We start from the raw sequence: 26,982 nt of genomic DNA, 5'->3' as shown, positions 1-26,982 counted from the left end.
AGTGGGACAGGGCCATAACTCACCCAAAGATCGCTACTACCATAGGATACCTCGTTGGGTATTTGAAATGCTTTAGTGGTTTTGAGCCTTCGTGGTTTAACTTACGGACGTACCGACCCCGATAACGGTCGTTGTGACAATGGACGCCAAGCACAACGATTGTTACGGGATCTTTACTGTACTGTATTATCTTTATATTACTGTATTTTTCTCCTGGTATAGATGAAGATATTTCCCTAGATCATTATCAAAACGTATATGTATGAGGTGCCATATGAAGTTTATGTATGAATTAAATATTCATGACTAAATGTGGCAGAGTTTTTAATGTCACACTTTTAGTGGTCCAAATTGGTGGAAAACGATGAAAATGTATCTAATTTATATCTGCTATTTACAAGGTTTCACACGATGGGTAGATTTTTGTTAAGAACAGTGTGTTGGTGTATACTAAAAAAGTGAATACTAATCTTGTTCGTTAAAAACTCCAGTATTGTAAAAGGACACAAAAAGAAATGTCACCTAATGTTTATTCGTTAATGCCAATTATGCTAATGCTAGGAACATGTATTGTATACCAGAGTAAACATAATAACCCAGCCCCCTATTCTACACAAATATAAGAGATGGTACAATGCAAATTGTACTATTATTCCACCACACCCAAAGAAACGTTGCTGTCTATGGAGTTTAAGAAGGAACTGCAAATGCTGGAAAATCGAAGGTACACAAAAATGCTGGAGAAACTCAGCGGGTGCAGCAGCATCTATGGAGCGAAGGAAATAGGCAACATTTCGGGCCAAAACCCTTCAGTCTGAAGAAGGGTTTTGGCCCGAAACGTTACCTATTTTCTTCGCTCCATAGATGCTGCTGCACCCGCTGAGTTTCTCCAGCATTTTTGTGTACCTTTGCTGTATATGGAGACTGGCTTGTTATCCACAAAGAGCGATGAGCAATGTCTAGGACATACACTGTTGTTTCTGGTGATATGCTTGAATGGCCTCAGAATTTGTACTGTGTGCTCTAAAAATCATATAAAGAAAGAAAATAAAAGAATAAAATATTTTCAATTTGGCCCTCATCTATACATTACTAAAACTCTCATCTTGCTTGTTTATTTGTACCTATATTTGCGCAAAAACAGTGCACGATAGCGCTACAATTTTGGCCCACCTTACTCACCATTGTCCTGTGATGTAAATTAAACGAGTTTCATTCAGATTAATGGAGGCCCTGGTCCCATCTCTCAACGAATGCATTTCGTTGTCTCTGTACTGTACACTGACAATGACAATTAAAATTGAATCTGAATCTGAAATTGAATCTGAATCTCTTCCTCACTCACCCGTCCCCCCGGGTGAACGGCTGCAACCGTCCGTCTCCTCAGCCTCCACCACTGCGGTAACTCACCCTCATGCCCACCATGACGAACACCGACTTCATCTCCCTCCCCGCGATGCCCGCGTCTGCGCAGTTGGGGACTATGCATGAGCGGTGGAATATTGCATTGGGGAACGGGTTGCATTGGTGGAACGGGTGTATAGTGGAATATTACATTGGGGGGGAGCCAGTGGGTCTGCACTTCGTCTAGTTAGTTTATAAAAATGTCATATGCTTCAGGCAGTGGAAAGAAATTATGCATTATAGTTAGAATACCTTCTTAGAAAAAAAGATAAAACATGTTAATAATGAGCAGACTTCAAAAATAATTGAAAAGGATTACTTGTATGAAGCTGGCACTGTTTAAAGCCAATAATTCAGTCAATGTCATGTTAAAGTTACTTCAGCTGTGTCCTTATGGTTTAGGATCTTATTAAAAAACATGTTTATAATAATACTTTGCAATTCTTTATAAACCATATTTATGTCACATATGGAGTTTGTAAATTAATTTCCCTTCCGGGTCTATTTTTGAATAAATCTTTCTACTGATGTAGACTCTAAAGATGGTTATTTTAGTTACTGAGGCCCAAGATAACACAGACACACTTCCTTAGAATTTACTTATTGCTTGTGTTAATGTTACTCACGTAACAATCAAAATTTGAAACATTGACCCTTTTTCCACAGATGCTGCCTGACGAGTTTGTCCAGTATTTTGTTTTTAATGTGATATTTAGTTGTTTGGATTTGCATCATTATAAATTGGCTGCTCCATTATGAAATCAAGAAACTTGTTTGAGAAAGGGCAGTGTTACATTATGGGTTTCATGCATCACATTCCAAGGGGCATGCTTGGTGTCATTAATTTTAATCTAGTTTCATGTAGTTTCATCTGATAGATATAGTCAAGGGCCTGTCCCACTTAGGCAATTTTTTAGACAACTGCTGGTAAATGTTGAACATTCTTTGGCGACAGTGGCGACAATTTGGGCTGTCGTAGGTTGCGCCAGGTTAACGTACGTTGTCGCCGGTGCTGACCAGTGAATTCCATTGTCCTAGTCGCTGGCAATCGCCTAAAAAATCGCCCTTCAAATCCTGTACCTTCAGGTCCTGAGTTGGGACATGGCTAAATTTGGATGGCGTCAGGCAGGAATTTGCAACATATGATTGATTTGAATTGAATTGAATTGAATTTCCTTTATTGTCATTCAATACCTTACGGTCTGAACGAAATTTCGTGCCTGCAGTCATACATACAATGATACAATAATAAACAACAATAAACACAAATTAACATCCACCACAGTGAGTCCTCCAAACACCTCCTCACTGTGGTGGAGGCAAAAATCTTAGGGCTGCAGTCTCTTCCCTCTTCTCCCTCTGCGCTGAGGCAATTCCCCACCGGGCGATGGTACAAACAGTCCCACATTGGGACAAACTGTTAGCAAATAAAGGGACATTGGGGAAAATGAGAGGCCTTTTAAAAATAAGATAGGAAGAGTTTAGGGCCAGCATGTTGGTGGGCTGAAGGACCTGTTTCCATGCTGTATGACTGACTCTATGCCTCTAAGAAATGATGGAGGCCCATACTTTACTTTCTGCAGTTACAGGCATGATTCCAGAGGATTGGAGCATTGCATACATTGACTCATACAGGTATAGCTAAATGCCCTTGTGTTGTAAAATACTCTAGCCCTTTTTTCTAATACAATTCCTTCATAATGCACACTACAGAAAACAAGGGTGTAACAGGATTTCAGGCGTTTCGTGTTTAGACAATAAACGAGACAAGGAAGTGCTTGTGTGTTTGTAGTTACATGCCAAAGAATTTGGAGCACTCAGTGGGCCAAGCTTTATTGGCACAGACCATAGTTAAAATTAATTCCCTTCATAACTATTACACTGTGGTTGATGTGTACTATCTCTAAAATGCATTGTAATTGGTTGCCTAGGTTACTGTGACCCCTCCCATCCAGAAGGACAAAAGCACAAGGTGTATAGGAACATCGTCTGCAAGTTTTGCTCCCAATTACATGCCTGCCCGACTTGCAAAAATATTGCTGTCTCTGCAATGTCACATGATCTATATGCTGGAATATATTATTCATCAGCATTGTTAAGAGTATCTGCACCAGAAATACTGTTCAAGTTACTGATGTGCCACCTTGTCAAAGCAATTGGGGATGGGCATTAAATGTGATCCTTTCCAGTGTTTAGTTTAGTTTAGTTTAGAGATACAGCGCAGAAACAGGTCGTTTGGCCCACCGGGACCAGCGATCCCCGCACATTAACACTATCCTACACACACTAGGGACAATGTTTTACATTAACCTACAAACCTGTACGTCTTTGGAGTGTGGGAGGAAACCAAAGATCTCGGAGAAAACCCACGCAGGTCACGTAGAGAACGTACAAACTCCATACAGACAGCACTCGCAGTCAGGATGGAACCCGGGTCTCAAGCTGTAAGGCAGCAATTCTACTGCTGCGCCACCATGGTCTTGATACATAGAACCTTCCTTGCTGGCCCAAAGTACCCTGGACTCCAGCAGTATGCTCTCCTGGGATGCCATTAAAGAACCCTGTCCCAAAATGTACTTGGTGTTCATCCCATGTCCCAAAGATGTATAGTTTTGTACATTAATCGACCCCTGTAGATTTCCATTAATGTGTAGGGAGTGGATGCGAAAGTGGAATGCAGAACTAGTATGAACGTGTAATCGATGATCGACATGGATCCAATAGGCAGAAAGGGCCTGTTTCCATTCTGTATCTCCAAACTAAACTAGCAAACTATTGCCCTAGCTTTGCTAATTGTCAAAGTTGTAAAGGCTTTAAAATGATTCGCTATGTCATTGACTTTTGACGATGCTTTAAACGCAATTAAAAAAAAAAAAAAAAAACTTTTCCTAAGGATCAAATTAGCTAAAATACTTTAAAAAATCATTTCAAAGTTAAAGTTATTTTGAAATGAGGTACAGAACTTGTCTGCTTGGCTCTCTCTTTTCATCTCTACTGCCTTACAATTCTGATTAAAATCCCTGGGGATCTCTGGAGTCAGTTTCCCAAAGTAAATGCTGGGAATCTCAACAAGATAGAACTTTTACTACTAAATTCCACATAGAAGCAATGTGGATTAACTAATGCTGTATTTTGTAAGTTAGGAATTTCACGACTTGACTGTACATGCATGGAAGTCCCAGATCTGTTTCCATTTATGAAGAAAATCTAAATTTAATGTCTCAAGCTGCTGTAATGTTGTCTGGCAAAGATGTCTGCTTTTTGTTTCCAAACATGTATTCATTTGTTTCATCGGCAGTCTGCCTGTACTTGGCATGTTTCTTCAAGTTTTCAAAAGTAGAATTTTGAAGCACTGTTACTACTTTACTGGTTGATTGGAATTAAAACAATGCTGGGTTTATCAAGATTACGCAGTAAACCAGTGGCTGGTTGCAGACTTCTCTGAAGCCACGTCTGAAAAAAAATTCTCATCAATTTGTGAGAATGTTAAAGCATTTGCCCTTGCTTTGACATGAATGCTTTTTCTTTAGTCCCCCCCCCCCGCTATCATTGCCTTGTGCATTTATATGCCGAACATGTACACACTGCGGTGTATTTGTTTATTTAGTCGAGTTGCTCTCTGGTATAAAATTGAATTCTTTGCTAATGTCTGTGACGTGTGGTGCACAATGGCACAATCATTAATATTTTTTATGTCATTTTTCAACAATTTAAAACATTATCAATAGGATGTACTGATTTAATGACATAAGATGCACAGATGTGATGATTGGGAGAGAAAAGAATTGGCCTGGGATAAACAGGGTTTTGAACATTGCTGGTCTCATTATAGGAATAAGCTCTGTGCCCTTAATCTTGCACAACAGTTCCTGCACCATATCCATTCACCATCGGGTTTCCATATTCCTTGATCCTTTGGACTTCACTAATCCACCCGTCCCAATCCTGATTATATTCAAGAACTGAGCATTCACGGCTTTCTAGAAGAAAACATTCCTAAACATTACAACTGTATAAATAAATAAAGTTGTCCTTGTCCAGGTCGAGGCCTTATCCAAAGACTATGCCCATTTGGTTCCAGGAAACAGCCTCTCGAGATCTACTGTCTGTCCCTCTCAGAATCTTATATTTCAGCATGACTTTTTCACAATTCCAAATTCCAGTGAATGTGGATCTATTCCATACATTCTCTGCTTATTGAATAACTACCCCTCTTCCAAATAATCAGTGGAGGAAATTTGTACCGTCTCATGGTCATTCAAGGCCAACAATCACTCTTCAAGGTGAAGAGGAAAAGATAGGAATCTGAGGGGTAACTTTTTCATAAGGGCCAAACTCAGGCAGGTGGGACTAGTGTACCTGGGGCATGTTGGCCAGTGTGAGCAAGTTGGGCCAAAGGGCCTGTATCCACACTGTATCACTCTATGACTCGAGAACAGCAATGGGTGTGTGGAACAAGCTGCCAGAGGAGGTAGTTGTGGCAGGGACTAGCCCATTGTTTAAGAAACAGTTAGACAGGTACATGGATAGGACAGGTTTGGAGGGATATGGACCAAGCGCAGGCAGGTGGGACTAGTGTAGCAGTGACATTGTTGGGCTGTGTGGGCGAGTTGGGCCGAAGGGTCTGTTTCCACACTGTACACTTTATGACACTATGACTCTAAATTGCATCCTGTACCTACATGTTGACCTCCTGGGTTCCATGAACTAATGTATCAACTTCCCTCTTTGAACAAGTTCACTAATTTCTTGCCATTTAAAAATAAATATTCTTCATTCGTGGTATTCTTGTATTTTCCCTTATTATGTTCTTCTTAGACTTATAATTTGTCGATATTCCTTGAATTTTACAGCCCCGCCTAGCATTCTGAAACAAATATTTGGTATTTGCAGCCCTTCTAATTCTTTTATCTTTGACCTTTTCAGCAAAACCATTTACTTCTACTGTAAAGGAACTGCGGCTGCACCGAGATGACTTTGAAATGTTGAAAGTCATTGGCAGAGGGGCATTTGGAGAGGTGAGCATTCAGCAAATTCTGTCCAATAATAATCAAATACAACTTAATGTTGTACTCTATTTTGAAGTTGCTTTCCTAAGGCAACAATAAAGTGTTTTGAGTTGTGTAATTGCTTATTCTTTGTAAAGAACAGTCAAAATATTGATTGTGATCATCACTTCTTTACTTGCTATTTCTAATAGTAATTAATTTTGGCTTTTGATTATTAACTGATATGCTCAGTAGAAAATAGATGCAGGAGGAGGCCATTCGGCCCTTCGAGCCAGCACCGCCATTCATTGTGATCATGGCTGATATGCCATGCATATCTGTACATATGCTGTGGTTTGGAAATTTAGTCTCTTGTATTTGTGCACATTTGAAGTCTTTTTGAGTCAAACGGCGGGGATCACTACAACATCAACAATTCTCACTGCTTTGAATACAGGAAAATGTCCAATGACTGCATGCAGGAGTGGTGAGGAATAAGATTTAATTGCCCTATATTGGATAGGCCTGGATAGAGTGGATGTGGAGAGGGTGCTTCCACTAGTGGTAGGGTCTAGGACTAGAGGTCATAGCCTCAGAATTTAAGGATGTTGCTTTAAGAAGGAGATGAGGAGGAATTTCTTCGGTCTGATGGTGGTGAATCTGTGGAATTCTTTGCCATGGAAGGCTGTGGAGGCCATTGGATATTTTTAAAGCAGAGATAGATAGATTGTTGATTAGTACAGGTGTTGGGTCATGGGGAGAAGGCAGGAGAATGGGGTTAGGAGGGAGAGATAGATCAGCCATGATTGTATGAGAGAGTAGACGATGTGCTGGGTGACCTAATTCAGCTCCTGTGACTTGTGACCTTATATGGAAGACCTTAGGCTGATGGCCAGAAGCTTACTAAAATCACTAAGCTATATGGATTGTCTTAAAGGAGGAAAAAGTACAGCACAATTTTGATGTAACACAGGTATCAAGGACAATTTTAACATTGATGTCATGTAAAATTAGTATTTATCTAATTTCTGTCATGGGGAAATGATCACACTTACGGTATAGACATAAAATGCTGGAGTAACTCAGCGGGTCAGGCAGCATCTGGAGAAAAAGGATAGGTGATGTTTCAGGTCGGGGAGGGACACTTCTTCAGCCTGCCCCGAAATGTCACCTGTCCTTTTTCCTCAGAGATGGAGCCTGACCTGCAGAATTACTCCAGTACTTTGTGTCTATCTTTTAAAACACTCGGTATATTCAGTAAACATAATAAAACAAAGCATCAGTGTTGTACTGTACGGTGAAAGAATAATCCAGAGCTTGAAGTCCTGACAGTCATAGGTTGTGATTATATTTACGAATGATCAAAAAGCAGAATAACAGAAGCAAAAATGCTTTAGAGGCTTACATGGTTGGAGAAATCTACATATACAGAGAATGGCGAAGCCTTAGATGGATTTAAAAACAATGGTGAGAATTTTAGTAATCAGCACTGCTTAACTGGGAGTCTGTGCATGCAGTCAAGTGGCATCACGGATGGATGGGTGGTCAAGAATGCTTTTGGTACTTTGGCCTCCATCAGTCAGAGTATAGAATTGGGATATTATTTTAACAGCTGTATAAGACGTTGGTTAGGAGGCATTTGGAGAATTGTGTCTAGTTTTGGGGACCTTGTATAGGAAAGATGTTGTTACGCTGGAAAGAGTGCAGATAAGATTTATGGGAATGTGGCCATGATATAGGCCAAAACGTGGGTAGGTGGGAATAGTACAGAAGGGGCATCTTGGTCAGCAGGTGCAAGTTGGGCCGAAGGGCCTGTTTCCATGCAGTATGAATCTATGACTAAGTGATGAAGTCCCTAACTTCTTGTCAGAAAGTTTATAATAGTTATTTTTTGTAAACCAGTTGATATTAAAATTCTGAGTTTTATTAGGGGCACAAGAAACTGCAGATGCTGGAATCATGAGCTAAACACAATCTGCTGGGGGGTTCAGTGCGTCAGGCAGCATCTGTGGAAGAAATGGACAGATCACATCTTGGGTCGGGTCCCTTCTTCATTCTGACCTGAAACGTCACCTGGCTCTCCCCTTCACAAATGTTGCCTGACCTGCTGAGTTCCTCCACCAGTTTGTTTTGAGTTATATTGTGGTTTCAAGTAGGTTCTTGCTTTCCCCTTCCCTGTTCCTTTCTCTACAAATGATCATAATGTTCAGCTCTACCCACTCTTCCAAATTAAAGCCACATTAGTATAATTGACTGTCATAATTATCCATATTAATATAGACTGAACAGGAAGTGAATTCCTAATTTAATAGATTGGACAAGCTTTGATTGTAAATGTTGAGACTGAGCATATAAAATTGTAACATACAGGGGAAAAAAAGCGTTTTCAAAAAGCTTTTCATTCTATTTGTGCTGGAATTGGATGCAAAACATTTCTTAGCAGAATTGGCTTGAGATCAACAGCGTTTAACGTAGTTTGTTTCCTGAAATGGGGCGGGAACCGAAAAGCCTTTCTGGGAACCAAGAGGCCGACATTCCATAATGTGTAGGAAGGAACTGCAGAAGCTGGTTTAATCCGAAGATAGACACGAAAAGCTGTAGTAACTCAGCGGGACAGGCAGCATCTCCGGAGAGAAGGAATGGGTGACTTTTCGGGTCGACCCTTCTTCAGACTGTTCCATTCCATAATGTGTTGACTCTTCCTTAATAGGCATTGTTACAACATATTAATTTATTGGTGACATCTAATCCTGTGCTATTACAATGGGAAGTATGATAACTATGGTCGCTAATATTCATGGGCTGTAAACTTCCACATAAAGTGCATTAAGATGACTTGAGAATTAAGGGACAGAAGTTTAGGGGTAGCATGAGGGGGAACTTCTTTACTCAGAGAGTGGTGGCTGTGTAGAATGAGCTTCCAGTGAAGGTGGTGGAGGCAGGTTCCTTTTTATAATTTAAAAATAAATTGGATAGTTATATGGACGGGAAAGGAATGGAGGGTTATGGTCTGAACGCAGGTATATGGGACTAGGGGAGAATACGTGTTCGGCACGGACTAGAAGGGTCGAGATGGCCTGTTTCCATGCTGTAATTGTTATATGGTTATATGGTTATAAACCTGCGTATATAATTGCAAGTATGTTGTTTGTGCTCAGTAACCTACCAATCAACATATCTTTGGCTTGAGGAAGGAAACAGGAGCATGTGGAGCGAGGGTGAAACCATGTGGCCACGGGGAAATTGCGCAAACTTCACACAAAATATCCCCACGGTTAGGATCAAATCTAGGTTTCTGCAATTGAGGCAGCATCGCTAATTGCTGAGACACTGTGCTACCTCATTGGGTGTCAGCTGTTTACATTCACAATGGCAATTCAACTCTCTGGATGAAAAAGTTTTTTCTCACCTCAGTCTTAAATGGCCTCCCCTTTATTCTAAGACTGTGGCGAGTCCAGAACCAGGAGCCACAGTCTTCCAGTGTGTAGGAAGGAACTGCAGATGTCAGTTTAAACTGAAGATAGATAAAATGCTGGAGTAACCCAGCGGGACATGCAGCATCTCTGGATAAAAGGAATGGGTGACGTTTCGGGTCGAGACTTCGGGTCTGAAGAAGGGTCTCGACCCGAAACGTCACCTAATCCTTCTCTCCAGAGATGCTGCCTGTCCCGCTGGGTTACTCCAACATTTTGTGTCTGTCTTCATGTAATAAAGCAGCATGCTTAAGATTCTGTAATTGTAAATTCTGGCACCTTCATTTGATGAGAAGCTGCCACTTTGCAAAGAATCACTAGTTAAATATATTGCCTCCTGCTACTTCCAGCAGGATGGTTTACAATCACTGGCAATTAAAATAGTGCCATAAAACCTTATTATATTGAGTGCATTTGAAGTATAATTGATAATGCTGAAAAAGTAATGTTTCTGTGTACAGATTTCTCGGACGCATAGTAGTTGCCAGGGACGAAAACAGATTTTTACTGTCTTTTTCTAGGAATACTGAAACTCAAATTGTAAGGTGGTGCAAAAATAGATTATGGCTTCAATGAAATAAGAGACATTTTAAGAGGGGAGTAAGTAAAGGGCCTGTCCCACTTTTCCGAGTCATCTGCTGAGTTGAAAGGACCTTAAAAAAAAAAATTATGATTTTTGTGATCTACGAACCCTTCCTCTATCCTTTTACTCGTGGACTTTTTTGACATGCTGGAAAAAACGTCCCGACTTACCTGATGCCACGAGTACCTACGGCTGCCATAACGAGCCGCTACGTTATATCTACGGACTCCTACGGCCTCCTACAGACTCGCTACGGACATTCTCCGAGTTTGAATCAAGGGGAACACTCGGGAGAATTTGTGAGTACTTCGGGAACGTGGGACAGGCCCTTAACTTGGAATCATAAAATTGTGCAACAGAGCACAACAATTTGCTCCTTGCTGTTTACCCATGTGGGTGCTTTCCTTTTAAGCTATGACGACTAACTTTTGGATGTTATCAATGAATTCACTTCCAATTATTATTTTTGTCAGACAACTCAAAATAATGACACCTTTTAAAGTTTCCTTTCTTTTCATTCTTTTGCATATCATTTCATTCTTTCATTCATTTGTTCTATATCTCTCCACATCACTGTCTATACAGTACACAAAAAAGCTGGAGAAACTCAGCGGGTGCAGCAGCATCTATGGAGCGAAGGAAATAGGCAACGTTTCGGGCCGAAACCCTTCTTCAGAAGTTCTTCAGTCTGAAGAAGGGTTTCGGCCCGAAACGTTGCCTATTTCCTTCGCTCCATAGACGCTGCTGCACCCGCTGAGTTTCTCCAGCTTTTTTGTGTACCTTCGATTCTCCAGCATCTGCAGTTCCTTCTTAAACACTGTCTATACAGTATCTCGTTTTCCTTTCCCCTGACTAGTCTGAATGAGGGTCTCGACCCATTCTCTCCAGAGATGCTGTCTGTCCTGCTGAGTTAGTCCAGCAGTTTGTGTCTACCATTTGAACCAGCATCTGCAGTCCCTTCCTACACCTTAGTCTGATTTTTCTCAACTATTTTAACTATTTGTGCTCTGAAGAAAACAAGTGCCAGTTCACAATACTAAAAACCCCATCGTTCTAGAATTTTTCATGTGGTTCTCTATACATGTACCTCCTACAAAATTATACATTTGATCTTTTCATTGCCTTTTGTCACTCTTATCTAAATGTTTCAATGGTAATTTGTATTTGCTATCTGTACTCTACCTATTTGTATGTATTTCCTGAAGTTGATAGCTGTCTTTATGTTTACTGCAATGCTTGCAAGTTAGTTCATGTGATGAGAGCAGAATTAGGCCATTCGGCCCATCACGTCTACTCCGCCATTCAATCATGGCTGATCTATCTCTCTCTCTCTCCTAACCCCATTCTCCTGCTTTCTCCCCATAACCCCTGACACCTGTACTAATCAATAATCGATCTGTCTCTGGATAGAGATAGCTTAAACAATTACATCTTGTACACCCAAACCTGCCCACAGAAACATATAGGGACTGTGGAGCATCATAATAGGTGATTTGAATGATCCAAAGGCCATCAGGACTAACCTCTACTGGTATGCATGGTCATTGCTACCCACTGTGTGCAGATTTGCTCTAGAGTCTTTGGTTCTCTGGTCCAAATGCTCACAGGTACATTACCCTTCTACTTCAATAAGATCATGTATATGGAGCGTGTGATGCTGAGCCTAGATTCAGGTGCGAACCCATGTCCACTGAGCCTACTGCAGCAAAGCATTGCCTATGGCTCGCTAGGGAGAAGATGTCTGAGAAGGCTGGTGTTGGGCAGCTTCATCACATGCCCTAGCTCGCCCACCACTCACATGTGGGGACAAGGCCAGCACTCTGGCAAGGTGGGTGGAACTTTCATTGGGGACCAGGAATGGCGGCACCACATATTAGTCTGAATCCTCTCATCACCGGCAGTTGAATATGATGGAAGCTGCCATCTCTCCCTCTTTGTGTAGGAAGGGAATGCAGATGCTGGTTTAAACTGAAGATAGACACAAAATGCTGGAGTAACTCAGCAGGACAGACAGCATCTCTGCAGAGAAGGAATGAGTGACGTTTCCGGCCAAGACCCTTCTTCAAGCTAGTCAGGGGAAGGGGAAACAAGAGATATAGACAGTGATGTAGAAAGATATAGAACAAATGAATGAAAGATGCAAAAAAAGTAATGGTGATAAAGGAAACAGGCGATTGTTAGCTGTTTGCTGAGTGAGAACGAGAAGCTGGTGCGACTTGGGTGGGGAGGGTTGGAAGGAGAGGGAATGCCGGGGTTACTTGAAGTTAGAGAAATCAATATACCACTGGGCTGTAAGCTGCACAAGTGAAATATGAGATGCTGTTGGGCTCACTCTGACAATGGAGGAGGCCTAGGAAAGGTCAGTGTGGGAATGGGAAGGGGAATTTGTGTTTGGAAACCGGGGTATTGGGTAGGTTCAGGCGGACTGAGCGAAGGTGTTCAGCGAGATGATTGCCCAGTCTGCGTTTGGTCTCACCGATGTATAAGAGTCCACATCTCAAGCAACGAATACAGTAGATGAGGTTGGAGGGGGTGCAAGTGAACCTCTGCCTAACTTGAAAGGACTGTCGGGGTCCCTGGACAGATTTGATGGAGGAGGTATAGGGATAGGTGTTGCATCTCCTGCGATTGCAAGGGAAGGTACCTAGGGAGGGGACGGTTTGGGTGGGAAGGGATAGGTTAACCAGGGAGTTGCGGAGGGAATGGTCTCTGAGGAAGGCTGAAAGGGGTGGAGATGGGAATATGCGACTAGTGGTGGGATCCCATTGGAGGTGACAGAAATGTTGGAGGATTATGTGTTGTATGTGATGGCTGACGGGGTGCAACTGGGGGGGGAGGGGGTGCTCGGTACCCATTCCTTCTCTCTAGAGATGCTGCCTGGCCCACTGAAATACTCCAACATTTTGTGTCTATCTCTCCCTCTTTGTTTGGCTTTGGATACATCTCCATGGTAACCAGCTCAACAGTGGTTGCTCACCATTAAGTTTATTGCCATAGACAAATAGTTAGTTGGAGAGGTGCCAGTTTCATTGTGATTGAAGCAGATCCTGCCCAGGTGAGGTGGACTCATAGCGTAGCAGGCTAGAACAAAGATCCTATAGCGAGCAAGATAGTCCACTCGACGAAAAAGACGTAGTACAGTCATGGGTAATATTCGGCCCCATTTCCGTAACTTGTTTCCGTCTCCGCACCAAAGATCCCATAGCAGAGCAATGATACCTAGTGTGGAGACAGAAGCTGGTTACGGAAACATCCTCGTAAAAATAAAAGTTCTTTGGTTAAAAATCTTTCCTCATTTTCAGAATTATAATTTATTATGTTCCCCCGCAACGTTGATTACACTGTGAGTCGGGTCGGGTCGGGTTACTGAAATGGATGGAAAAAAAGGCCCACGTTCCGCTCCGTTGCGTACTACACGTCAGCCCATTGCATTTAGCAGGAGTGGCCTATAGGATCTTTGGGCTAGAATAGAACTGAACAACAGGAGGCCTTCAAAGAGTTTTAGCTGCAGACCAGGCAGATTCCCATTCGGGAGCAGGTAATGGGGATTAAAGCCAAGGCTCTATGTGTGTCCAAAAAGAATACTAAAACAAAGCAGAAAAAAAAACATGTGACGGGTACCACTTCCTAACAACTAGTGAGAAACTGGTTGACTACTAAGTTTAGGAGGAAGTGAAAAAGGAAATGACAAACCACGAAGGGGATGTGGGAAAAGATTGGTAGGAAGTAAAAAGCTAGACAATGTTCCATAGAAATGCCGATAGGAAAAGGAATGCAGGAGGCCAACATTCCATTAGCTTTCTTCACTGCCTGCTGTACCTGCACGCCAACTTTGAATTCAGTGACTTCACCTGACTGCAGATGTTAAAGGAGGTGTGATGATAAACTGATGAAGTATACGCCCGGTAGTGGGGAAATACCCAAAAATAATAATCTGCCAGAATTAATGGTAATCTAGACGAGCATAAATTGATTGAAAAAAGCTTGTATGCATTTGTTAAATGAAAAATCGCGTTTAACTACATTTTTTAGCTTGAAGGGATAGAGAGAGTGAATGAAGGAAATGAAGATGGTATGGTTCATTTAGATGAGGAGTCATGTAATGGGAGTGTCATCATGATTGAAGGCTGTGGAATAAAAGTGACTTAAGTAGTAAGAAATGGGGAACATTCGCAAAAGGTTGATATTTGAACTGATGTAACTTCACCAGCAGCTATAAGCACTGGTTGATGTATATTTCTCATTAGGACTTGAGTGAATAGGATATACATTTACAGATGAGCTGGGAAAGGGAAACGTGAGAGGGATAGTAATAAGCATTAAGCATATGTACAGGCGGATAGACTGGGCTGAGAGAAGGTGACATGGTGGAACAAATGAGAATATAAACTAAGATTCAAAGTTCAAAGTAAACTTTATTGTCAATTCAAATAAATTGGATTGAAATTGCGTTTCCCCATACTCCAAATGTGCAAGTAATATTTATAACACAGACAGACAATATACCAATAAGATAGACAATATCCATTATTTAAAATATTCACAGTGTGCCAGACTGTAGTAAAATTTTGAGGTATGTTATTAAGGTGCAATACTAAAGGTGCAATATAGAAAAGTGCAAATAGCATACTGCAGACATTGAGTTAAAGTTAAATGTTCATGGAATTTTCTTGAGTGTGTTGAGTAGTCTGATGGCCTGAGGGAAAAAGCTGCTTTTGAATCTGGTGGTTTTGGTCTGCTTGCTGCAGTAGCGCTTGCCGGATGGTAGGAGAGTGAACAGTTTGTGTGCTGTGTGGGTGGTGTCTTTGATGATATTGGTTGCTCTCTTGTGACAGCGAGATGGGTAGAAGTCCTGGATTGCAGGTTGTGGTGATCTGGTGATCTTCTCCGCTGTCCTCACCACTCTCTGTAGGGCCTTCTGGTCAGCAGCAGAGCAACTGCCATACCAGACTGAGAGACTGCTGGTAAGAATGCTCTCAATGGCACCCCTGTAAAAAGTGGTGAGGGCAGAAGGAGGGAGGTCGGCTCTCCTCATCCGTCGAAGGAGGTGGAGGCATTGCTGTGCTTTCTTGACTAGGGAGATGGTGTTGGTGGACGATGTCTGACATCTGTGATGTGCACTCCCAGGAACTTGGTGCGTTTCACAGACTCCACTGCACTGCCATTGATGGTGAGTGGGGTGTGTGCTGTCTGTTTCTTCCTGAAGTCCACAGTTATTTCTTTTGTTTTATTGACAATTCTTTAAGATCACCCCTCAGTTTATTCTGCTCCATGGATTAAAGTCCTAGCCTGCACAACCTCTCCCTATAACTCAGTCTGTCAAGTCCTGGGAACAGCCTTCCAGATGAAGGTCTGTGTGCCAAAAGCCTCCTGCTTAAGCATGTCCATTTGTGATTCTACTTTCAGGGAAATATGCATATCTAGTGAAGATAGACACAAAAAGCTGGAGTGACTCAGTCGGTCAGGCAGCATCTCTGGAGAAAAGGAATAGGTGACGTTTTGGGTCGAAACTCTTCGGACTCCCGGACCTGCTATGTACTTGTGCTCCTCAGTTTGTCTTACATGCAGACTTTGTCTTTCTCTATGGTAAAAATAGAAGCAAAATATTCATTGAGGACCTCTCCCATCTCCTGCAGCTCGACACATATTTCTCCCCTTTGTTCTTGAAGCAGCCCTGTTCTCCCCCCAGTTACACTTTTTCCCCATAATATACTTTAAAAAAGCTCATATTTTTATATTAGATTCTCCTAATCTTCCCTGCAAGTCTCATGCCCCCCTTTTGGCCTCGCGACGCCCTCCTTGAATATACCCCTGCATCCCCTGTACTGCTTCAGAAATTCACTTATCCCAGCAACCTGTACCATGCTTCTGTCTTTATTCTGACCAGAGCCTCGATATCTCTTGTCATCCAGTGTTCCCTACTCCTGCCATCTTTGCCCTGCCCTCTAACAGGAATAGACACAAAATGCTGGAGTAACTCAGCGCGTCAGCCAGCATCTGTGGAGAGAAGTGTGAGGTGTTGCACTGTGGAACGTCGGACAAGGGCAGAACCTACACAGTAAATGGTAGGCCTCTGGGTAGTGTTGTAGAGCAGAGGGATCTAGGAGTACAAGTGCATGGTTCCACGAAGGTCGAGTCGCAGGTAGATAAGGTGGTCATAAAGGCTTTTGGAACTTTGGCCTTCATCAGTCAGAGTATTAAGTATAGAAGTTGGGAGGTCATGTTGCAGTTGTATAAGACGTTGGTGAGACTGCAGTTAGAATATTGTGTTCAGTTCTGGGCACCATGTTATAGGAAATATATTGCCAAGCTTGAAAAGGTTCAGAAAAGATTTACGAGGATGTTGCCAGGACTAGAGGGTGTGAGCTATAGGGAGAGGTTGAGTAGGCTGGGGTGTAGGAGGATGAGGAGAGATCTTATAGAAGTATACAAAATGATGAGAGGAGTAGATCGGGTAGATGCACAGAGTCGTTTACCCAGAGTAGGGGAATCGAGGACCAGAGGACATAGGTTCAAGGTGAAGGGGAAAAGATTTAATAGGAATCCGAGGGGTAACCTTTTCACACAGAGGGTGGTGGGTGTATTGAACAAGGTGCCAGAGGAGGTAGTTGAGGCTGGGACTATCCCATCGTTTAAGAAACAGACAGGTACATGGGTAGGACAGGTTTGGAGGGATATGGACTAAGTGCAGGCAAGTGGGACTAGGGTAGCTGGGACATTGTTGGCCGGTGTGGGTGAGTTGGGCCGAAGGGCCTGTTTCCACACTGTATTGCACTATGACTCTAAGGAATGGGTGACATTTCGGGTCGAGACCCTTCTTCAGACTGTGCCGACTTTGAATTCTTGCTGCCTTGCTTTTATTATCTTTCCAGTTGCTAGGTATCCCTTTGCTCACACGCAGGCCATTCCCATCAACTTTTGCCACAGTTATTTTCCTTGGAACAGAGGAGATCGTGAGGACATCTGATAAATGTTTAAAATGAAAGGTATCGATGAAATAGAGAGAGACTAATTCCATTGACAGAGAGGTCAAGAATTTGGGGACAATGAATGAACTTAAGAAGCAAAAATGATGTGAAGTAGATTTTCCTACAGAGCAGAGGATTTAGGTTTGGGATGTATTGCCAGGGGTAATAGTAGAATCAGAGAATTAGAGCATTCATAGAGGACTTCAGTCTGAAGAAGGGTCTCGACCCAAAACATCACCCATTCCTTCTCTCCAGAGATGCTGCCTGCCCCGTTGAGTTACTCCAGCATTTTGTGTCTACCTTCGATTTAAACCAGCATCTGCAATTCTTTCCTACATTTAAAGGAATTTGATAGGTTCTGAGGAAGGCATGAGGATAGGTGTTCCGTGTGACTGTTTTTTTAATAAACTCAACAGGCAGAGCCATTCCGTGCCATGATAATTCTGATTGTTTAGAGTAGGTAGATAATGTATGAAATTGTGAATAAACATCACATCATTTGGTTCATGGCTAAAAGATGAAGATTGCAAAGCCAAGTTCAATAAGATAAGAATTCGCATAAACTGGAATGAATACAAATAACAGAACACAAATATAACTGAGTATTGAAAGAGAAGTTGAAGATATAAATCAGATATTGTCATGCATTAACTAAATTGATGGAGAGAAACTTGAATCTCTCACGTTAGGAGAAAAATGAAAGTGAGACTTTAATTTCAGGCTTATTTGCACAAAAGATTGCTAAAGTAAAAGGATTCAAATAAATTAATGTTAACCTGCAAGAGGCCACTTGGTAAATCTAAATGAATAGATTAAATTAATGGTACACAAAAAAGCTGGAGAAACTCAGCGGGTGCAGCAGCATCTATGGAGCGAAGGAAATAGGCAACGTTTCGGCCCGAAACGTTGCCTATTTCCTTCGCTCCATAGATGCTGCTGCACCCGCTGAGTTTCTCTAGCTTTTTTGTGTACCTTCGATTCTCCAGCATCTGCAGTTCCTTCTTAAACACAGGTTAAATTAATGGATTGGAGAATGAGTTTAGCAAGGAGAGTTAGATCAGCCATGATCGGTTGGCGGAGTACACTTGATGGGCCGAATGGCCTAATTCTTCTCCTATCACTTATGACCTTGTGTATTATATAGCTGAAAGGAAAAAGCATTTAAAAATGTGTAGGAAAGAATTGCAGATGCTGGTTTAAGTCAAAGGTAGGCACAAATTGCTTGAGTAACTCAGAGATGCTGCCTGTGCCGCTGAGTTATTCCAGCATTTTGTGTCTAATTGTGCTTAATTATGATAGGATTTAGAGAAATAATGATACAATGATACTGAGGGAGGACTTCACTTTAGTTTTTGTGGAAAATTGTTTTGGGCCAGTGATAGGATACAAATTAAATGTCACGATAGTAAAATAGGCACAACTTGAAATGAGAAAGAAAACCCAATCTTTGGGGAATGTGATGACAATGGCAATAGATCTTTACATACAGCACTATTTTGTGTGAAACTTTAGAGTCGTCTTTCAGGAAGTAGCAGCGGCTCTGATAAAAGTTTGTGCCAAAGAGTTGCAGGTTTGCCAGTAACTCGCCTTAAATTGTCACTTCATTACCTTCACTGCTACAGTGCCATCCATATTGTTTGGGACACAGACACATCATTTATTTATTTGCCTCTGTCCTCCACAATTTGAGATTCTTCTTCTTAGGCCCCCTTCGGTCATGGCTGACCATGGGTGTCTCCAGGGCTGGAGGACGCCAGTTTGTGACTTTGTTTAACGTGGGGAGACTGGTGCACAGACAACCACCACACGGTCCTTGACAGATCTGGGTCAGGATCCAGTGGCATGGAGTCCAAGACGACTGGAGACCCTTTTCTGCTGCAGCCTTCATCCGTCTTCCCAGCTGTTGTGACGCTCCACTAAGGTCAGCCATCGTCCTCCGCCTGTTCCACCGTTGAGGTCTTGGTTGGATTGCTATTTGTCAAAGACATCCCCTTCTATCTTCCCACGCATGGCTCCAGACGGCATCGCTCTCAGGATCTCAGGTCTACACAAGCTCCTCCACCACGACAAGGTGACTATCCACGGAGAAGTCAATTTGAGATGTGTAATAGAAAAAATCACATGTGGCTAAAGTGCACATTATCAGATTTTATGAAAGGGTATTTTAATACATTTTGGTTTCACCATGAAGAAATTACAGCTGTGTTTATACATAGTCCCCCCATTTCAGGGCATCATAATGTTTGGGACACAAGGCCTCACAGGTGATTGTAATTTCTCAGGTGTGTTTAATTGCCTCCTTAATGCAGGTATCAGAGAGCTCTCAGCACCTAGTCTTTCCTCCGGTTGTTCCATCACCTTTGGAAACTTCTATTGCTATTTATCAACATGAGGACCAAAGTTGTCCCAATGAAAGTCAGAAGCCATTATGAGACTGAGAAACAAGAATAAATCTGTTACATTCATCAGCCAAACCTTAGGCTTACCAAAATCAACTGTTTGGAACATCATTAAGAAGAAAGAGCTCTGGTGAACTTACTATTCGCAAAGGGACTGGCAGGCCAAGGGAAACCTCCACAGCTGATGACAGAAGAATTCTCTCTATAATAAAGACAAATCCCCAAACACCTGTCTGACAGATCAGAAACACCCTTCAGGAGTCAGGTGTGGATTTGTCAATGACCACTGTCCGCAGAAGATTTCATGAACAGAAATACAGAGGCTTTAACACTATAACTCCCATTCCCATTCCCACACTGACCTTTCTGTCCTGGGCCTCCTCCACTGTCAGTGTGAAATTGGAGGAGCAGCACCTCATATTTCGCTTGGGCAGCTTACAATCCAGTGGTATCAGTTTGATTTCTTTAACCTAGTCCTTGCTTTCCTTCTCTCTCCATCCCGCCCCCATCTAGTTCTCCGACTAGTTTCACTGACCCTGATTAATTATACTGATTATATGCCTCGTTGTCAACTTCCCCTCCGTTAACAATGAACCATTCTACATTTCCTTCAGCATTCTCCCCTTTGATCTGTCGTTTTCACACCTTACCCTGCCTTATCTCTGTCTCCCTCTCCCCTGATTCTCAGTGTGAAGAAGGGTCTCGACCCGAAACATCAAACAATCCATCTTTCCAGAGATGCAGCCTGTCCTGCTGAGTTACTCCAGTTATTTCTGTCTCTCTTTTGTCAGTAATACAGCTCAATTTCAACGACAAGTTAGAGGAATAGCAAAAGATCATTCCACTAAAGTTGGTTAAGGCTGTTCTTTGAGGGGTAATGAATAAAATTAACACTCTCTGTAAAAAAGGATTAATTAGCAGCAGTCAATATAGATTTGTAAATGGGAAGTTGTTATTTTAATGAAGGAAATATTTAAAAAATTCAGTACCACAAAGTTTTGTTGATTTCAACTCTAAAAACAGAAATAAGATGTAGCAATGTTACAACATTTTCAGATTTAAAAAATCAAGTCTGTAATTTATCCCATCAGATAAAGCATAAAAATAAGTTGACACCTAATTCACTTTCATATCTCAAGTATTTAAAAAGTTATGGCCATTTTCATACTCGGAAATTAGCATCTTGTTCCCTATTGATTTTCTATGGACTTAACAAAACAGCTGTGATCGTGGGAGGTCAAAAGCCTATAACCTTCTTAAAAATTAAGAGAACTGAATGAAATTTTCAGTTATCGTAGATTGAAGCATTCTGAAACAAATATAAAATTATCTTACATGGATGACCTGAAATTAAAACATATAACTAGTTAGTTACCCAAGTGTAGCAAATTTCAAACTTCAATTACTAGATCTAAACATCTATCCATTTCTTAATAAATGATTAACATTTTTAAATAGCCCAAGTGTCCAAATAATATTCATAAATAATTCACAATAAAACATGATTTTGAAATCTCATTTACATTAATTTATAGGCCAAATGGAAGGAATTTAGTGTTCAATTGCTGCAAATGAAAGTCCATTTTAAATCAGCTTTCTAGTGGGTTCCTGTGAACGCGCTGGTTTAGAACGTTCACATTGCAGTAGATTTGTGCCCTCAAATGCCCAGAAAAATACTGCGGGATATAAAGAGCCCAAAATGAACTACTCTCTATAGTAAACTTTGTATAAAGGGGTCTTAAGAAGCCCTTTTTAATGTAAAAATAAGCTACATACCTTTAATTGTTTGCTTTATAAAACCCTGGGGCTGCGAGAGGTCGCAGGTGTAGAGAGTGATTTTTAAACTACTATAACTATTATACAAGGCCATAAAAATTAATATTACCTTTTGCGACGGGGTCTTTCAGCGATTTTTCGTTAATGATTTACTAGGCTGAACATTTTCGATTGCAACAGCCTAGTAAAATTCGCCTTTTAAACCCGCCCCCTCTAAACGGCGCCAAAATCACGCACACGGGCTGGGACAGATTTTCAACGACGATTCAGGTACGCTTTGCAACATACCTATAAGATGCACCTCTTAGTATGTTTTCCTTTGTTTCCTCTTTCTGACTCCATCAATCCCACCTGGAGATAGCAGTTTTTATTTCCATCATCTTTAATGGTGAACATTTTTTAGAAAAAGTAGAAGAAACAAGCGAAGGTGAAAAGGGTTCATGTGGATGGAGGAAGTGGGCAAAGTAAGATGAGAAGGTAATACATTTTAGAAGGGAACACAAAAGTAGTTGTTTTTAGAACTTAACAGGATGTGGTAAGACTAACTGTTCAGAATGGGATGTGTGAGAATGTGGATACACAAATGCTGTTATACAAGATGTGCTGGAGAAACGACATTGCACTGGGTCAGGATTTGTAGGGGATTAGAATAGGTTCACTTTAACAGCCCTCTCGACACTTATAAATGAGTGGAGAAGGAAGCGAGGAAACTTCAATACTGTGGCAAAAAGTAATTTAAGCCAACTACTGATATAGCAAACAAACAACATTCATTGTCAGATGCATTTATTGGAGAGGGTAACTAGCTCTTGATCCAGAGTAGACTTGATGGGCCGAATGGTCTAATTCTGCTCCCATCACATGAAAAGTCACCCATTTCTTCTCTCCAGAGATGCTCCCTATGCCTCTGAGTTACTCCAGATTTTTGTGTCTATCTTTGGTTTAAACCAGCATCTATAGCTCCTTCCTACACAACTAGCTCCTTTCTTCCTTTCTTCTTCTTGTGTATGGCGTGCACAACCTAAAGTTGTACGACAACCTGTTCTATTTGATCTTATTTTACTGTGCACACCGGGGTTGATTGCTTTCGTCGAAACAATGCGGGCCACGTGAAGGTTGCAATCTCCCACCCCAGAGAATTCCTTTAAAAATAGTCCATTATATGATAATGAATCTGTGATTGTTAAATGGTGCACTCTATAACCTTATGCAAAGTATTTTATTAAATTCACAAATTCAACATTTTGCTGATCTCCCAAACCCCAATTCAATCCTTCAAGACATCAATACAATACAATAATACTAGCCAAGTATGTTTTGCAGCATACGAGGAATTTCATTTGCCAAGTCAGTCATACAAATAAAAAGCAACAGAACACACAAAATACATTTTAACATATACATTCACCACAGTGACTCCTCCACATTCCTCACTGTGATGGAAGGTGAAAAAGAACGTTTAATTTCTTCCCTTCTTTGTTTGGCCGCGGTCGGGGGCCTCGAGCCTTCTGTTGACGGGACGATCTTGACTGCCGTAGCTGGCGGTCGGGCCCACCACGTCGGGTCGATCAAGCTCCTGCATCGGGGTAGTCTCAGCTCCCCCACGCCGGCGATCAGATCCCAGGTCGCGGCTTGTCGAACCTTCTGTGTCATTGGAGTTCCCAACATCTACGGTCTTTACCCGCGACTGCGAGCTCTCAATGGTAACGTCCGCAGGCCACGGTTGGAACGTTGATCCCAGGATAGTTATAGAGGAAGCAGATCATTCAGCACAATTCATCAATTGACAAAGATACTGAAGATCACTTACTCTTTCAACTCATTTTGAGATTTGCTTCATCTCTATCTGAAAAATTGTTCCACATCACAGATTCAGGGACAGTTTCTTACCAGCTCTTACCAAGCAATTGAAACATCCTGCCACAACCAGAGAGCAGTGTTGTACTACTATCTACCTCTTTGGTGACCCTCGGACTATCCTTGATCAGACTCTGTTGGCTTTACCTTGCACTAAACGTTATTCCCGTATCATGTATCCATACACAAATTCTCCGTGGATTGTAACCTTGTCACGGTGGAGAATCTTGTGTGGACCCGAGAGTGATGCCGTCTGGAGCAATGCTCCTGGTAGGGCCAACCATGGCGGTGGGAGGGGGAGGTCTCTGACAAAGAGCAATCCAACCAAAACCTCAACGGTGAAACAGGCGGAGGACGATGGCTGACCTTAGTGGAGCGTCACAACGGCTGGGAAGGCGGATGAAGGCTGCAGCAGAAAAGGGTCTCCGGTCGTCTTGGACTCCATGCCACTGGATCACGACACAGATCTGTCAAGGACCGTGGGGTGGCTGCCTGTGCATCAGTCTCCCCACGTTAAACAAAGTCACGCACAAGCATCCTCCATATAGCAGAAGGGTATATCTGAAGAAGGGTTTTGGCCCGAAACGTTGCTTTTTCCTTCGCTCCATAGATGCTGCTGCACCCGCTGAGTTTCTCCAGCTTTTTTGTGTATCCTCCATGTTGCACCCTGGAGGGGTGAAGGAAAACCTCCACTGCCTTGTGGCTATTACCTTATTCAGGGAAGGTGAAGACTGCATCCGGCGGTCAACCGGTAGGAAGGTGAACCCAGCACAGCATGGTGGAGCACAATTAGGGCACAATGTTCACATAGAACACTGGTGGCCATCCACTGCATCATGACCTATCGCCAGCCGTCTTGACTATGTCTTGCCGCTGGATCCAGATCGGCCGGGACGAGAGGGTGAGGCTGATGATTTGCGCAACTCTCCCTCGCGTTAATCCAAGTCAAGCTCCAGTCATGACTTCAGGACGTGTACCGCCCAACTGGGTGACGCTGGATCACCATAGGAGCGCGTGCAGCTGAGAAGAAGCGCACTGCAGAAGCTCAGAGGAAATGCGCCGCGCACAAGGCTCGAGCCACTTCAACTTCTACTGCAGCACCCACCCAACTGGGTCCCATATGCGGGCGAGCCTTCCAGGCCCCATCAGACTCACCAGTCACCTCCGAACCCACAAACAAATACACTGAAGTCATGATCTTCTTTGACTACGAAGGACGAACAACATCCATACACTGTGAATGACTCGATTGTAATCATGTATTGTGTTTCTGCTAACTGGAGCACGTAACACAAGCTTTTCACTGTTCCTATGCTGCTTTCTATCCTATATCCATACTAATGCATTTCCCTCGTCAATCTCCGAGGATATGATTTAATATAACAACCTTTTAGCGGGATAGTTTAACCAAATGCATTTTGAAAGTCAATTGTATTGCAAGAACTACTTACCCCCACCGACGCCCAACCTTATTTGTGGTTCTGGTTCTATCCTAGGAAAAGAGCGGCCCGAGATCTAGCAAACACAATTTTGTGTCTTTGTACGACCATGTTGACATTAACTATATACTGATTTTCTGAGTGCCCTGTGAATACAAGCATGCATCCCTTAATGTGGGATTCCAACAGTGGGATTTGCATCGGGAACCCTCTGAAACTCCATGTTGGAATAATATGCATTGCAATTCCAAGAAGACTCAAGATGCTTCAAACCATCCAGAAAAGCAGAGAATGTTTGATGATAACCATGAACTCCCACCACTGCTGAAGCTGATGCCCCATCCATGAAAGGTGCTGCAGCTGATAGCCAAGGCTAATTTAACACCGATAGACAAAAAAAAAGCTGGAGTAACTCAGCGGGTCAGACAGCATCTCTGAAGAAAAGGAATAGGGTGATTTCATTAAAGGTCACTGGAGCGTAGATCCGCACCCACGTGACCAAAATTCTCAAGTGGAGGACACTCGAGGGTTCGGTACATGTTAGTGGATGGGAAAAAACGCATTTTCCCACCCGTTAAAAACATAGAAAACGGCGAGGTTGTGAGCTGCAATTTACTGTGCCAGTCGGGGTGACCGTGAGGCACAGCTACCTAGATTTACAGGGGAAAAAAAAGATAGCAAGTAAGGTAAATTCAAGAGGGAACTGAAGGTGCCAAACCGGCGGAAATGAACAGCCGACATTTGCCGTGGATATTTACAGGTCCAAAATATCGGGAATTATCGCGTTTGCTCGCTGAATTTATCAAAAGTAAGTTAATAATGCCTTACTTTTGATGAAATTCAGCGAGCAAACGCGATAATTCCCGATATTTTGGACCTGTAAATATCCACGGCAAATGTCGGCTGTTCATTTCCGCCGGTTTGGCACCTTCAGTTCCCTCTTGAATTTACCTTACTTGCTATCTTTTTTTTCCCCTGTAAATCTAGGTAGCTGTGCCTCACGGTCACCCCGACTGGCACAGTAAATTGCAGCTCACAACCTCGCCATTTTCTATGTTTTTAACGGGTGAGAAAATGCGTTTTTTCCCATCCACTAACATGTACCGAACCCTCGAGTGTCCTCCACTTGAGAATTTTGGTCACGTGGGTGCGGATCTACGCTCCAGTGACCTTTAATGAAATCACCCTATAGGTGATGTTTTGGGTCAAGGCACTTCCTTCTTCAGACATTTGGCTCTTGAACCCATAGCCTCATACTAACAAGATGGACGCAGGGTGAAGATGCTGAGAACACCACCAAATGCCCCCCACCATCTGACATGGAGATCCAGGGGCTCCCCCAGTTACAAATGACTTGACCTCCAGTTTAAATTCCATTTGGAATATTTTGGAGGACCAAGAAACCAAGAACCAAGAAAACCTATAAAAATAGGACTGTAAACTCTCCCATACTTAGTTCTTTTTAATATTTTAAATCATTTACCACCAACTACTCCAACCAATAATGATAAAATGTTCATGATATTTATTAATGACTGAATATATATTCTATTAGTTTAATTATGGGTTGTGTTGGGTGATTATTAAATAAAATTACAGGCTTATAGCAAATGTGTGCAGAACAATGCAGATGTGGAACAATAGCAGATGTGTGCGGCACGGTGGCACAGCGGTAGAGCTACTACCTCACAGCGCCAGAGTCCCGGGTCCCATCCTGATTACAGCTGCTGTCTGTACGGAGTTTGTGCGTTCTCCCCGTGACCCGCGTGGTTTTCTCCGAGATTTTTTTCTTTTCCTCCCACACTCCCAAGACGTACAGGTTTGTAGGTTAATTGGCTTGGTGTAAATGTAAATTATCCGTAGTTGTGTGGCTAGTCTAGTGTTACTGTGCGGGGATCGCTGGTTGGTGCAGACTTCGGGGGCTGAATGGCCCGTTTCCGCGCTGTATCTCTAAACTAAAGTAAACAAATGATTTAATTCTTAAGTCTTTTCTGCTGATTACACCGACCTTAGTATTTGACCATAAATGGCTGGGTTATTCCACACAACAGAGGATGCGGCTGCATACAGGATACTGCCAGGAAGATGATATTTT

General features: G+C 42.3%; 1 protein-coding gene across 1 annotated transcript in view; it reads left to right on the top strand.

The window, feature by feature from the left end:
* cdc42bpb (CDC42 binding protein kinase beta (DMPK-like)) overlaps window positions 1–26,982 on the top strand; it is a 198,971-nt gene that overhangs the window by 67,165 nt on the left and 104,824 nt on the right. Inside the window, exon 2 of the mRNA XM_055641186.1 lies at window positions 6,331–6,422. Within this exon, the coding sequence (XP_055497161.1) occupies window positions 6,331–6,422 (92 nt within the window). The remainder of the gene's footprint in view (window positions 1–6,330; window positions 6,423–26,982) is intronic.

The sequence above is a fragment of the Leucoraja erinacea genome, chromosome 9 (genome assembly GCF_028641065.1).
Source record: "Leucoraja erinacea ecotype New England chromosome 9, Leri_hhj_1, whole genome shotgun sequence".
NCBI classification, from domain to species: domain Eukaryota; kingdom Metazoa; phylum Chordata; class Chondrichthyes; order Rajiformes; family Rajidae; genus Leucoraja; species Leucoraja erinaceus.
The sequence above is the reverse complement of the archived record's forward strand: the minus strand, read 5'-3'. Positions and strand labels throughout refer to the sequence as shown.